This window comes from Brachyhypopomus gauderio, chromosome 19 (genome assembly GCF_052324685.1).
Source record: "Brachyhypopomus gauderio isolate BG-103 chromosome 19, BGAUD_0.2, whole genome shotgun sequence".
Classification (NCBI taxonomy): domain Eukaryota; kingdom Metazoa; phylum Chordata; class Actinopteri; order Gymnotiformes; family Hypopomidae; genus Brachyhypopomus; species Brachyhypopomus gauderio.
The window spans coordinates 9,199,536-9,213,133 of NC_135229.1; the positions used below are offsets into that span (position 1 = coordinate 9,199,536).

The 13,598-nt window shown below is 44.9% G+C and overlaps 2 protein-coding genes across 4 annotated transcripts in view; both read right to left on the bottom strand.

Moving 5' to 3' along the window:
- The window catches only part of septin4b (septin 4b), a 40,938-nt gene extending 39,673 nt beyond the window's left edge, over positions 1-1,265 (bottom strand). The window contains exon 1 of the mRNA XM_076981271.1: positions 1,259-1,265. The gene's annotated coding sequence lies outside the window, so the exon portion shown is untranslated. The remainder of the gene's footprint in view (positions 1-1,258) is intronic.
- Positions 1,266-6,160: 4,895 nt separating this feature from the next.
- The window catches only part of limk1a (LIM domain kinase 1a), a 33,185-nt gene continuing 25,747 nt past the window's right edge, over positions 6,161-13,598 (bottom strand). For all 3 annotated transcript variants that reach the window (XM_076981204.1, XM_076981205.1, XM_076981206.1), the window contains 4 exons: positions 11,529-11,691; positions 11,137-11,192; positions 9,962-10,119; positions 6,161-9,664 (listed from right to left, as the gene is read on the bottom strand). In XM_076981204.1, coding sequence (XP_076837319.1) covers positions 9,502-9,664; positions 9,962-10,119; positions 11,137-11,192; positions 11,529-11,691 — 540 coding nt within the window. In that variant the 3' untranslated portion in view covers positions 6,161-9,501. The remainder of the gene's footprint in view (positions 9,665-9,961; positions 10,120-11,136; positions 11,193-11,528; positions 11,692-13,598) is intronic.

Consider the following 13,598-nt stretch of genomic DNA (forward strand, 5'->3'; position numbering starts at 1 on the left):
CTGCAGGACGGATACTTAAAGCAAGAATGCCTGTGGTGCACTGGTTAAATGAGGATAATGTCATCATCCTTGGGCTGGTGGACCGGGCCCATGTTGTCTGTGCCCTGTTCTAATGTAGAGAGAGGGAAAAAACTACACTGGTCAACACACACACCACCCAACCATGTACCACACACACACACACACACACACACACACACACACACACGTACAGGTACCACCCACACAAACACGTACCACACACACACACACCACCCAACCATGTACCAGACACACACATGTACCACCCACACATACACGTACCACACATACACACACACACACACACACACACACACTCACATACACCACCCAACCATGTACCACACATGCAAACACACACACACACACACCACCCACACAAACATGTATCACACACACCACCCAACCATATACCACCCACACATACATGTACCACACACACACCACCCAACCATGTACCACACACACATGTACCACACACACACACACACACACGCATGCACTCAAACACACACGCACTCAAACACACACGCACAAACGGTGGCAGTAATGAAACTTTGTATGGCTTAGTGCGGAATTCCAAGACAAAAGTTCAAACCCATATATGACGTGTGTATGTTGGTTTGCACAACAGAATGTGTTTTACAGTCAATCACCTGCACTCCTAGCACAACTGACGAGCATCTCCCGTGAGGCCTACCAAATCTGGACTCGTTCTGTATATCTGCTCTGTTTGGCAACACCTCCATGAGACCAAACACAGCTGCTGGACCATACAACACACACGCAGACTCTGGGAGAACTTGGCAGCCACACTAATGTGAGACACGGAAGAGGGGCGCTTGTCTGGTCTCAGATCAGACTCAGGTTCGGTATGTCCATCTGGCCTTGACTAAGGGTCCATATAGAACTGTTCTCGGTACTAACTCCTCTTGACAGACTGGTCTAACTTTGTCAGTCAACAGTGAAAGAGGAGGAGTTTAGCACTGGCCTCAGCCCTGAAGTCTGCATGGCAGATGCTGGAAGCGCCTCAGGTGTGGTGAACAGACACGCCACAGTCATGGCATCCAGACAGACTGGGTTCACCCAAAACCAAACCCCCTTTGTGAAGAGCCACTTCAGGAATGATAACCGCCCTAAAGGCAATGCTGGTGGCATGGGAGTGATTCCTCCGAACGGTGGTCTCACCAGCGAGAACCTCAGTACAGTACCAGACGAGCCAAACACAGTGGCTTACCTCATCATCTGTCCAAAATGAAGGGGTGGGGATACGAGGTTGGATCCATCAGATCAACACACACCAATGAGGATGTGAAGGAGTGACAGGCACCCGGGGAGAAGAGAGAGAAACAAAATAAGTACACAAACCATTAACATTTACACTTTAAAACTACCTCAGTGCTGCAAAAGTTACATTTTCCATCTCATATTTTTTATCTTATATCCTGTGTAAGATGATGCTGACTAATAAAGTTGTTTTAATCAATCTTTACCAAGAGACATTCTAAAAGGAACTTGGCAAAACCAGTTGTTCACACCTCAGTATCTATTTTAGACTCTAGGTGTGGAATGCAAACACACAAGTGAGGGAGTGTAAAAACTGTGAGCGTAAACGTGACATCTCTGAGCTGTGGGGTCCTGTGTGCACACCGGCTGGAGATCAGCTGGTATGTAGAGAACCTACAGGCACCTCGTAAGGTCTCTGCACAGTCAGCCAGTCCCTGAATTCAAATCAAGCCATGAAATCATGTGTAAGGCTTTAAAAAGAGGGTCTTTTGAAGGGGTGTGTCCTGAGTTAGTGGATACACACACACACACACACACACACACACACACACGTATCCACATGTCGAGATTGGGTTAGAGGTACACAGATGGAATATTCTGTTAAACTGGCTTTGGGGGGTTGGGGGAGGGGGTGTCGGCGAACGTAATTTGTTGACCGTGGGGGGACCGTAATTTGTTGACAAATTCATTAAAGGGCCGAATCTAGCCCTGGTTCACACTGTTCCACAGACATTTTAAACATACGGGGCTTATGCAAAACTAACAGGCATTAAAATGACAGGCTTAAAAAGGTTCATTTCTTCCAATTGCTTGCGCCCCACCTGCAATACCCATGCGCCCCACACTTAGAGAAACGCTGATCTAACCCTTCACTCTAATCTAACCCTAGTCCACCCTAATCTAACCCTTCACCCTCATCTAACCCTAGTCCACCCTAATCTAGCCCTTCACCCACATCTAACCCTAGTCCACCCTAATCTAGCCCTTCACCCTCATCTAACCCTAGTCCACCCTAATCTAGCCCTTCACCCTCATCTAACCTTTAACCTCTCCAGTATTTATTTAAAAATATAGAAACATAACAAAATTGGTGGGAGGGTGTGAACAGGGTTCATTTGTAATGTGATCTTGTTGGTAATCAGCATATTTTTAATAGGTGCCAGTTATCTAACTGCTGCATTTTTCCTGTAACAGTCACAGAAGAAAGTTACAGTTTTTTTATATAGTAGTTTACACTATTAAACTGTAACATTAGTAGTCTGCACTATTAAGGATCATAAAACTTTATTCATCCTACCATCCAAAATCGTTCTTAAGATTTTCAACAATGTAATAAAATCCGTCCTTATTGGTGATTACAAAATACAACCATGGGAAACAAAGTCCCATTCAAAAATTCCACCTTGAATTTTGCAACAAATTTTGGGACAAAAGGGACAAATTCCACTTCTGTTTTGCTGGGACACGCGAGACATTGAGCTCACGTGAGATATTGAGCTCACGTGAGATATTGAGCTCACGCAGGGCAGAGCTGTGTAATGACATTGGGCTGTAAATAGCTAGAACTCACTATTAAAACTAATGCATTTATATTAACATTTGAGTTTGAATGGGGAGAGAACTGACAAACACAGAGAGAGTGAGTGAGACAGAGACAAAGTGAGAGTGATGGGATGGAAAGAAAGAGAGGGGTTGGGACAGAGAGAAAGAGAGAGATGCAGATGGGTACTCAGTGGGTTCCTTCTTTGCACTCTTCCATCCGTAGTTGCCCTGAACCCTCTGTGTTTGTGGCCAGCACCATCATGAATGTGCTGGTAGTCACAGCCACGTCACAGCACATAACCCAACATATAATCCTGGAGCCCACAGAGAGGGCCACCTGCCCACTACGTCTTTTACTGGTCACAAATCAGGTTGTCACATGGAGGCAAGTAAAAAAAATTATTTGCATCAAACACACTTTGATAATAACACAATAAAAAAATAATAATAATAACAACAACATATGACTTCTCAGGGATTGATTTCCTACTTCTGACACTAGAAACTGCTACTGTTCCAACAGTCTACGTGTTCCACATATGATGGTCTTGTAGGTGACATGACTATTTCAGTGGACGAGTTAATAGACCTTTTTTTAAAAGGACAGTCCTGCACAAGTCTTCACCACGACAATAATCTTCAGTCCAGCCTCCTGCAATTGACCAAAATGTCTGAATCCACCAGATCAGAACAATTTCTTAACAGATAGCAGGTTAACTCTTGAGTTGCCACAACAACTATTAATAGCATTTCTCCCAGAGAAACATGTTTGACTACACAGTATAGAGCTGGCTGTGAGCCATTCTAACAGTCGTCCGAGTGTCTCCACACTTCATGAAAGGATCTTCATGTCAAAGGAGCCTGCACTCTATATGATGCTGTCTTTGGAGAACCAATGTCTCCATGCCACTGAGGTCAACGGGGGTGGACCGTTTACTCTATACCTTCAAACATGGCTCACTTAATTTGATTTCATATTAATGAAAGTGTAATTAAAACTATGACTAAGGCACTTCTATCCCCAGCCTTAGCTGGGTCATACTGACTCCTTTACATACAAACCTGAGACCCTGCGGTCAACCGACATGGCGGTCTGGAGTGTGGGTCTCTACTCCAGCGTCTCCTGCACTGCAGTCTCTCTTTAGCAGTGATTCAGGTCGGCTTCACTCAGCACTACACTCAACATCCTGACTGAGCACTGGGGCCCAGCCAGAACGCCACTGCAGTGTAAATCTCAGTCAAAGAACTCAGCCTTGTAGAGTTCAGCGTTCCTCTATTTAAAACAGGTGGAGGAGACTCACAGTGGCGCACCACACCACTACGGGTAGATCATGGTGCAGTCGCCTTTTAATCTGTGTATCTGACACACACATCATCACTGTTTGCTTCTAAACATCAGCCCAAACGTTACAGCGACATCTTGCAGATTAATTCCAGGGCAACATAACTGATGTTTCTAACCCTACTTACTCTAACCCCTAATCCTAACCAACAAACCCACGTCTTATTCAGGGAGCCATACGCACATACAAATATACACAAGCACACACAATCCAAGCCAACATTACTGCAGGCACACTTAAAGCCTCCAGACGTTTTTAAAAAGGCATTACTAGACACAGCCCCCCCCCCCCCCCCCCCCATCCACCCCTCCCCGTGTAAATACACAACTATGAGAGATCATGACTGCTGGCTTAATCTGGGTCTCTGGTGGGAATTGTTCTTCCGTGGGTCACTGCATTCTTTTTCTTCAACAAAAAGTCATCTGTGTACTCTATATATAGTAAAATATGGCAGAAGTCTTAAGATAACCCTTAGAACGACAGTAATGCACTTCTAGACAGGGTATTACTGTATGTCATGTATGTAGGCTACTGGAGCCAATATGAGTAAAGAATATGGTTAAGTCGAGTGTTTTTTCCACATTTACCGCTTAGGTTACTCTTACGGCAATGCCCAACATAAAAAAATAAGACACAAGTATCGACAACGTTGAATCAACTGATGAAAATGTTCCCGAACGGACACCGCGCCTGCTGACGGCTCGCGCTAGCGCTCGCGGCTGGGCTGCGATGCAGAGGGCGCGCGGGGGGAGCGCGCGACGCCCTGCGCCGTGGGTCAAACTACAGCGCGCCGGACCAGACAGCGTTTTTTGCACTGGATGCTTGTGCGGCGGTTTCCCGGCAAACAAGTCGCGCGCGGATCGCAGCACCCCGTACTCACCGTGGTTGATCAGAGCAGTCCTGAGGCGGTTGTTGTTGTTGAGGGGCAAATTTTCCATTTTGTATGACTGTTTACAGATCGCCGCGTCTGCGCTCCCGTTCGTGTGGAACAATATCCCAGTTCAAAGAGTATGGCGACCGGCACCGGACGGAGATCAAGCCGCGTTTGTGACCTAGTATATGTCGCGCAGACGGCACCGCTGCGTGCGATACGGTCCACTTTCCGTCGGTGCTGTGCTGAGTGACTGCATCAAGACTTCACACAACACTCCAGACGCACTTACACACTGGCATTGGCAGTGACGTCATGGTGCACAGCCTGCGCCAGTACCCGGATGAAAACAATTGCACATGGATGCGCCGAGCGGACCGACACGCATTAGATTCATGTTTACATCAGTCCTTTTCAGGTTTTCCGTCACTCAAACATGCTGACACATGGGTTGTAATATAGTTTGAACATGACAATAGACATTTTACTTATCTGTTTAGATTTTTGTTTGTACTCCATTAAACTTAATCTATGTTCTGGTTTCATTGACATTCAAACCAAAGCAGCTAGTTTTACTCTGTTTTGGGTACTTAAACATTTTTGATGCTTTTTTCTCTCTGATACTTATTCAGACAGGTTTATTTAAAGGTTTGTCACAAAAGATATTTTCTACTTTGAACTTAATATAGAACCAAATCTTCATTGTTGTAGCATTTGGTGCAGTCATGGCCTGGTGGTAGGGAACTGGTCCTGTGACCGGAGGGTCGTGGGTTTGATTCCGAGGCCTGAGGCCATGACTAAGGTGCCCTTGAGCAAGGCACCTAACCCCAACTGCTCCCCGGGTGCCCGGCTAGGGCTGCCCACCGCTCTGGGCACGTGTGCACCACAACCCCCTAGTAATCACTAGTGTGTGTGTGTGTGTGTGTGTGTGTGTGTGTGTGTGTTCTAACTGCACAGATGGATAAATGTGGAGAATACATTTCAATTGAGGTAAAAATCACAATTGACAAATATGGCAAATAGAAACACATAGATATAAACTCAGACAAGTGTGTTGTGATACACAAAATTGAAAGAAAAACTCAGGACCAAGGTGTAAACGTTACGGAGTGACAGTTTTATTTGAACTGAAATCCTTGGATTCTTTTCATGGCCAGAATTTAAAGTGCAGAATCATTTTTTTCACAGCTTGTGTAAAAAAATTAAATTAAAAGAACAAAATTGTGAAACGAAATACTAAACTGGACAATGAAACACAGAATACAGTATAAATACAGAGAAAAAGAACCCGCAGTATCAGCAGTGATATAAAATCAGGCTTAGATTTACATTACAAAAAAAAAGGAATAAAAAATCCAAAATGCACTACAAGTTGTTGGCAAGGCTAGCTTAAAACAAAGGCACAGCAATATCAGGAGGTAAAAGGATCCTCTGCAAAGACAGCCTGCTGTAGCGCAGGAGCGCACGTGATGGTCACGGTTAGCGACGATGTTCACACACAAGCTCACGTGATCGTCTTGGCTAGCGACGATGTTCACACACAAGCTCACGTGATCGTCATAGCTAGCGATAATGCCCAAACACAAGCTCACGTGATGGTCACGGCTAGCGGCGATGTTCACACACAAGCTCACGTGTTCGTCATGGCTAGCAATGACGCTCACTCACAAGCTCATGTGATCGTCATGGCTAGCGACGATGCTCACTCACAAGCTCACGTGACCACCATGGCTAGCGACGATGCTCACACACAAGCTCACGTGACCGTCATGGCTAGCGACGATGCTCACACACAAGCTCACGTGACCGCCATGCTTGGGATTGGCTTGTGACCAAACACTGCAAACACATCCAGTGTTACATGCCTGTGCATCATTGGTACACAATGTCAGAAATGTACACGGTAGCACTGCTCTGCTGGACATGCAGGAAGGTGTCAAACAGCTAACATGCACATTGGCATTTTAATAATGTAACTGGTACTAACAACCTTTGATGACTACATATTTTAATCACGATGCCCTGAGCAATATTTTCAGTGCTGAACACTAAACTAGGACGTTAATGGTTGTACAGTGTCGACTAAGCACTGGTTCGGTGTTAAGTGAGCATGACATCACACGAGGACGCAGTCACTTCAAAACAGGCATCTTTCACAAAGGATCATGTCAGGCATCAGACGGCCCCAAGGGCCCCAACCCCTGCACAGCAAACCCAGAGAAAACGTTTCCAATAACAGCCATTTACCAACAAATGTTTGTTTGCCTTAAATTTGGTTGATACTCTTCAGACTAGTTGGTGCAACATTGTGTAATGTAAAATATTTTACATTTTAAGTACATTTCTAAGTCCACCAGATGTATAGATTTCAACACGTCATCTGATGTCAATGTAATATGGCTTTCATAAGTGTCTATTATATCCAGCAAAGATCAAAGAAGCTAAGAATGTACAGATAGCCCGAAACGTCTGAGGGATAGGACACACAAACTGTCTCACTGTCATGAGAGACATGTACAATAGATGTCTCACATATGCACAAAATATACATACAAACCCTTGGGTCAAAATGCAGCTACTTATCATGTACTTCTTGGGTCTGTCACACTCACTGGTTTGCTACTCAGTAGAAAGGTTTCATCAGTAACTTACACTCATAAAATCAACACAAGATCAATTTCTGATACAAAAAAAAAAAAACCCTCCAAAATCTCTGCCATTTCTTTTGGTGGCCTTTTTCACATTTAGTGCAAATAAAAATCAGTACAGAGAGACTACAGTGACTCTGTTCAAGAAAGAGATGATGTGTGTGTTTACAGTGACTCTGCTGAAGAAAGAGATGGTGTGTGTGTGCGTGCATGTGCGCATGTGTGTGTGTGTGTGTGCACTAACGTACATGATTTGTCCCTGTGTTTACTTCCAGTTTAACAGCAGTTAAGAGAATAGCGGAGTGTAAAGTGGAGGAACTCAAACACAAGACCCCATACAGCTGATCCCCAACAGAAGGAGAGTGATAAACAGACACACAGATGGAAGGAATTGAATGTGACAAAAAGATACAGAACAGAGATATTTACAGCCAGCAGCTTTGTGTACACAGGATGTCTCCTGTAGGGAGCTGCTTACAACCATGACGCACAGATATCAGGGACGCCCCTCATCTAACCTGTCCAGGTGGCACTGGAACTGGACACAAATGTCATCTAAGGACTGGTCTAGAAGCAGAATATCTCTTTCTAAATACTGACCATATCCTAATTATCCAGAAATAAGACTGGCCCTAGAACAGAACAAAGAGCAACTTTCGAACAGCTTTGCCACAAAAATCAGGCAATCCATTTTAGTATAGATGAGATTATCTATAAGGAACTGGATCCTTACTGGGTTGTGGCTGAACACTGAACCAGCATAGTGGTTTTCATCTGCTCATGAGCCATTAATAAAGATTTCAGCGTCTGCTGTTTGACAGTAGAGGAGACAAAGAAGGTGTCAGGTAGGACAAGCGTGGATGACACACACCTGCATCTCTCTACACGTAGACAAAGACGTTCGACGGGCCTTTCATTTCAACATGAAGCCCAATAAAAATATGGCAACGTTACAACCGTATACAAAATAATGTCTGTACAATTACAATATGCAAAACATTTACAGTATGTAATATAATTAGATATATATATGCATTGTTTGTGACTAGGATGTCTAATTACCTCTAGAACTGAGACAGAATATAGCTCAGAATATTAGGAAATACCAAACTTAGAGGAGTGTACCGTGTGACACAAAACATTGTCAACGCTTCATGAAACCCAAACTGAAGTCCTCGTTCTGCAGACATTCCATGACCTGATTTGAGTCTCCGCATTCAGCTCCACCAGGATGAAATGGTAAGAAGGGCAGAAAAACACACTATTTACAAGCATGCACTACAATTACCCGCCCACACACACACACCCCTGCCACCCTTTAGCATTATAAAGTGCTTTTTTGAACATTTAGCCGTAAGCCAACCAAGCCAAGCTGAGAAACATGAAGCTCTCACAGCCGTAGACGGACAGCCCCACCTAACAGGCACCTGTGCTTGAGCTGCACTGTTCCTGAGAGTGCGGAAGCACCACGAAACCAAAAGAAGCGGATGGATGTGACGTTCATAACCAGCTGTGATGCCCCCAGCTTCACTCACAAAGGAAGACGGAGGCCGGATGGGGCGGCCGGAGTGGGGGAGGGGGAGATGGGGGGGCTACAGTGAAGGTGCAGGAATGATACCCTGGTGCAATGGGGGGCAAGAACTGGAAGCTTCAGCACTGGGGTGGGGGTGGGGGGGTGCATTCCCGCGTCCTGAACTCCCGAGTCCACTGCTGTGGTGACCACACCCTCCTGTGGCTCCCCACGGGCAGAACATCACAGGCCGGATGCCGTCCGCTTTAGCCCCGCCCACTACTCCGCTAGCCCCTGCTGATTGGGCAGCCCGCCGGTGACATCCAGGTGCTTCTGCCAGAAGTCTTGCTGCACCTGCTCCAGCTCGGACACCAGAGGCAGACGAATGTCCAGGTGCATCATCAGGTTCCCTAACCACTCCTCCAGCTTTGTGAAGGCAGGCCTGGCCAAGACAGGAATTTGGGATTAGGGTTGGGATTATAGGGTTAGGATTAGGATTAGGATTATAGGGTTAGGATTAGGGTTGGGATTAGGGTTATAATTAGGATTAGGGTTGGGGTATACTGCATATATTGATATCCTACACACAATGCTGTTGTATACTCCATATCTGTATAAACTAGGGTTAGGGTTAGATTAACCCTTGTGTGGTGGATGCAGCGTTTGAACCATCGCTCTCATTTCTGGTCCGCGGCCTCAGTCCTGTAGCACACGTCCAGGAAACGTCGGGATGCCTCACCGTTTCTCCACGTCCAGGTCACAGCACAGCACAGCCGTGGGGAAGAAGGCGGAGGGGCAGTCGGCAGGGTAGTAGTGCTTCAGGAAGCCCTTCACACTCAGGCCAAAGTCCACGGCCCTGGGCAGGTAGTCTGGGTCCGCGTTCACACGCCCGATGATCTGGGCGGGGACACAAGACGCTTGGTGCGGGAAGCAAATGGTGATGTGCAGACGCGATATGGTGTTTGGATGACGTGGTCTTTACATTTACATATATTTCTATATACAATGTGGTCTCAACATTTACATGTTTTCCATTTGTTCTCTACATTTATTTACATATATCACTATATGTGACGTGGTCTCTATATTTATTTACATAAATCACTATATATGAGATGTGGTCTCTACATATATTTACATATATCACTATATATGATGTGGTCTCTATATTTATTTACATATATCACTATATATGATGTGGTCTCTACATTTATTTACATATATCACTATATATGATGTGGTGTCTACATTTATTTACATATATCACTATATATGATGTGGTGTCTACATTTATTTACATATATCACTATATATGATGTGGTCTCTACATTTATTTACATATATCACTATATATGATGTGGTCTCTACATATATTTACATATATCACTATATATGATGTGGTCTCTACATTTAGAAGCTGCAGCTAAATCACAGCTGGCAGTAAGACCTCCACTAGCAGCCTGTAGTTTTGTTAAGGGCCACATACAGAGACACTTCCTTTCTAAAACACAGGCCTTGGAAAAATGTTGATAATGGCCACATTGCGGTGGATATTGCGGTGGAGTTATTTATGTCTCTTTTACTGTGAGTTTAGTGGGACAGGCCAGAGAAGACAGTAATGAGTAACACGCCTCCTTTATAAAGCAGTTCAGCATTTCTCTGAGATCTCCTGGGGGGGGGGGGGGGGGGGGGGGGTGAGTGAATGAGAGAGGGAGAGACAGAGAGAGGAACTGGGAGGGACAGGGAGAGAGGGAGAGACAGAGGGAGGGAGGGAGACAGAAGGAGGGAGGAAGATGGAGAGACAGAAGGAGGAAGGTAGAGACAGAAGGAGGGAGAGAGAGAGACAGAAGGAGGGAGGGAGGGAGAGATGGAAGCTGTTTTGGATATCAAGCAGCTCCTTCCTACAGTTCTCACCTCACACATCATGATGCCAAAGGAGAAGATGTCCACTCTCTCATCATAACTCCTACCTGTGGAACAAGGCACAGGACACAGCATTACACAGGCTTCACTACACAGGCTTCACTACACAGGCTTCACTACACAGGCTTCACTACACAGGCTTCACTACACAGCAATCATTCTACAGGCAGACTGCTAAGGGTCAAGGCACAGGACATAATTGTACATTATTAATATATGCTTTTTATTTGATCCTCAACAAGCATTAAACATCTGAAACATGCATCAGGAGTCTAAGCTATTATTTTCCAAGGGTTAGGGTTAGTGCACACCCTTTAGAGGGTTAGGATTAGGGTTAGTACACCCCCTTTATTAAGAGGGAACCCAGGGCAAACAGGACTGACCGTGAATCATCTCAGGGGCCATCCAGTAGGGGTTGCCCACCACGGTGTAGCGTTTCCTGCGGTCGGGTTTCTTCAGGCCCTGGAGCTTCCCCAGTGTCTCCTGGTTCTTGTCCTCAGTCATGAGGCGTGAGAGTCCAAAGTCGGCCACCACCACGCTGTTGTTCTGACCACAGACAGGACACCATGACCACAACAGGACAATTTCCTCTGATCCTCTGAGCACGGACAGAGAGCTTTCAGGAATCTTTCCCTCATAGTGTTAATGCTATCGTTACGAGGACATAGCACAGCCATAACCCAGGGGTGGGCAATTAATTTTCCCAATGTGCCACGTGAGAAACTGAACGTTTTAGAGGAACAGACTAACATACTTATCTCAGTTCTACACAATACATATACACTGTATACAGAATACAGAAATGTTTCTTGATATTTCTTTATACTACCATAATTGAAAGATTACAGTAATAAACTGAAAATGTGGTGGACAGAATAATATCACTATTTCATAGTTTTGATTTAAATAGTGTTTGAGATTTGACTTTAGAAAGTTGTAAAATTTTACAGTGTTTAAAAAAACTAGCATCACAGTCATCTCCCCGAGCATCTCAGTGTTTATCATGACCCCAAATACTGTATATAGATCAGTAACTGGGCTGTATCACCACAACTCCACATATATAGTTCAGTAACTGGGCTGTATCACCACAACTCCACATATATAGATCAGTAACTGGGCTGTATCACCACAATTCCACATATATAGATCAGTAACTGGGCTGTATCACCACAACTCCACATATATAGATCAGTAACTGGGCTGTATCACCACAATTCCACATATATAGATCAGTAACTGGGCCGTATCACCACAACTCCACATATATAGATCAGTAACTGGGCCGTATCACCACAGCTCCACATATATAGATCAGTAACTGGGCTGTATCACCACAACTCCACATATATAGATCAGTAACTGGGCTGTATTACCACAACTCCACATATATAGATCAGTAACTGGGCTGTATCACCACAACTCCACATATATAGATCAGTAACTGGGCTGTATTACCACAACTCCACATATATAGATCAGTAACTGGGCTGAATCACCACAACTCCACATACATAGATCAGTAACTGGGCCGTATCACCACAACTCCACATATATAGATCAGTAACTGGGCCGTATCACCACAACTCCACATATATAGATCAGTAACTGGGCCGTATCACCACAGCTCCACATATATAGATCAGTAACTGGGCTGAATCACCACAACTCCACATATATAGATCAGTAACTGGGCTGTACCACCACAACTCCACATATATAGATCAGTAACTGGGCTGTACCACCACAACTCCACATATATAGATCAGTAACTGGGCTGTACCACCACAACTCCACATATATAGATCAGTAACTGGGCTGTACCACCACAACTCCACATATATAGATCAGTAACTGGGCTGTACCACCACAACTCCACATATATAGATCAGTAACTGGGCTGAATCACCACAACTCCACATATATAGATCAGAACTGGACTGTATCACCACAGCTCCACATATATAGATCAGTAACTGGACTGTATCACCACAGCTCCACATATATAGATCAGTAACTGGGCTGTATCACCACAGCTCCATACATTAAGATCAATAACTTGGCTGGTATCGTGAACATCACAGTTCTGGTCCAGAGCCAAGAAATAATGTTCAAATGATTTGCTCTTGCAGCTGGGGCTCCAAGTTCCCCTCCGTCCGTCTCGTTGTGGTTCGCCTGGAGACACATTTCCTTCCTTCTTCTCAGGACAAACGTTCTGACACACTCCCCATCAGAACATGTCTGACTGTTTTTTGCAGTGTTGTGATCACACAGCTGCTCCTGTCCGCTGTATCCCTGGACGAGTGCAGCTCTGTAAAACATTTTGCTGCTTTCGCAGTTTCACTAGCAAATCTTCAGAGGCCCAGACTCTGTATGAGTCTAGTTCTTGTATTTCTCTGTGTGTTTACTCTTGTAATGGCAGTTCAAATCGTACTCCTTAAACACAGCTAACT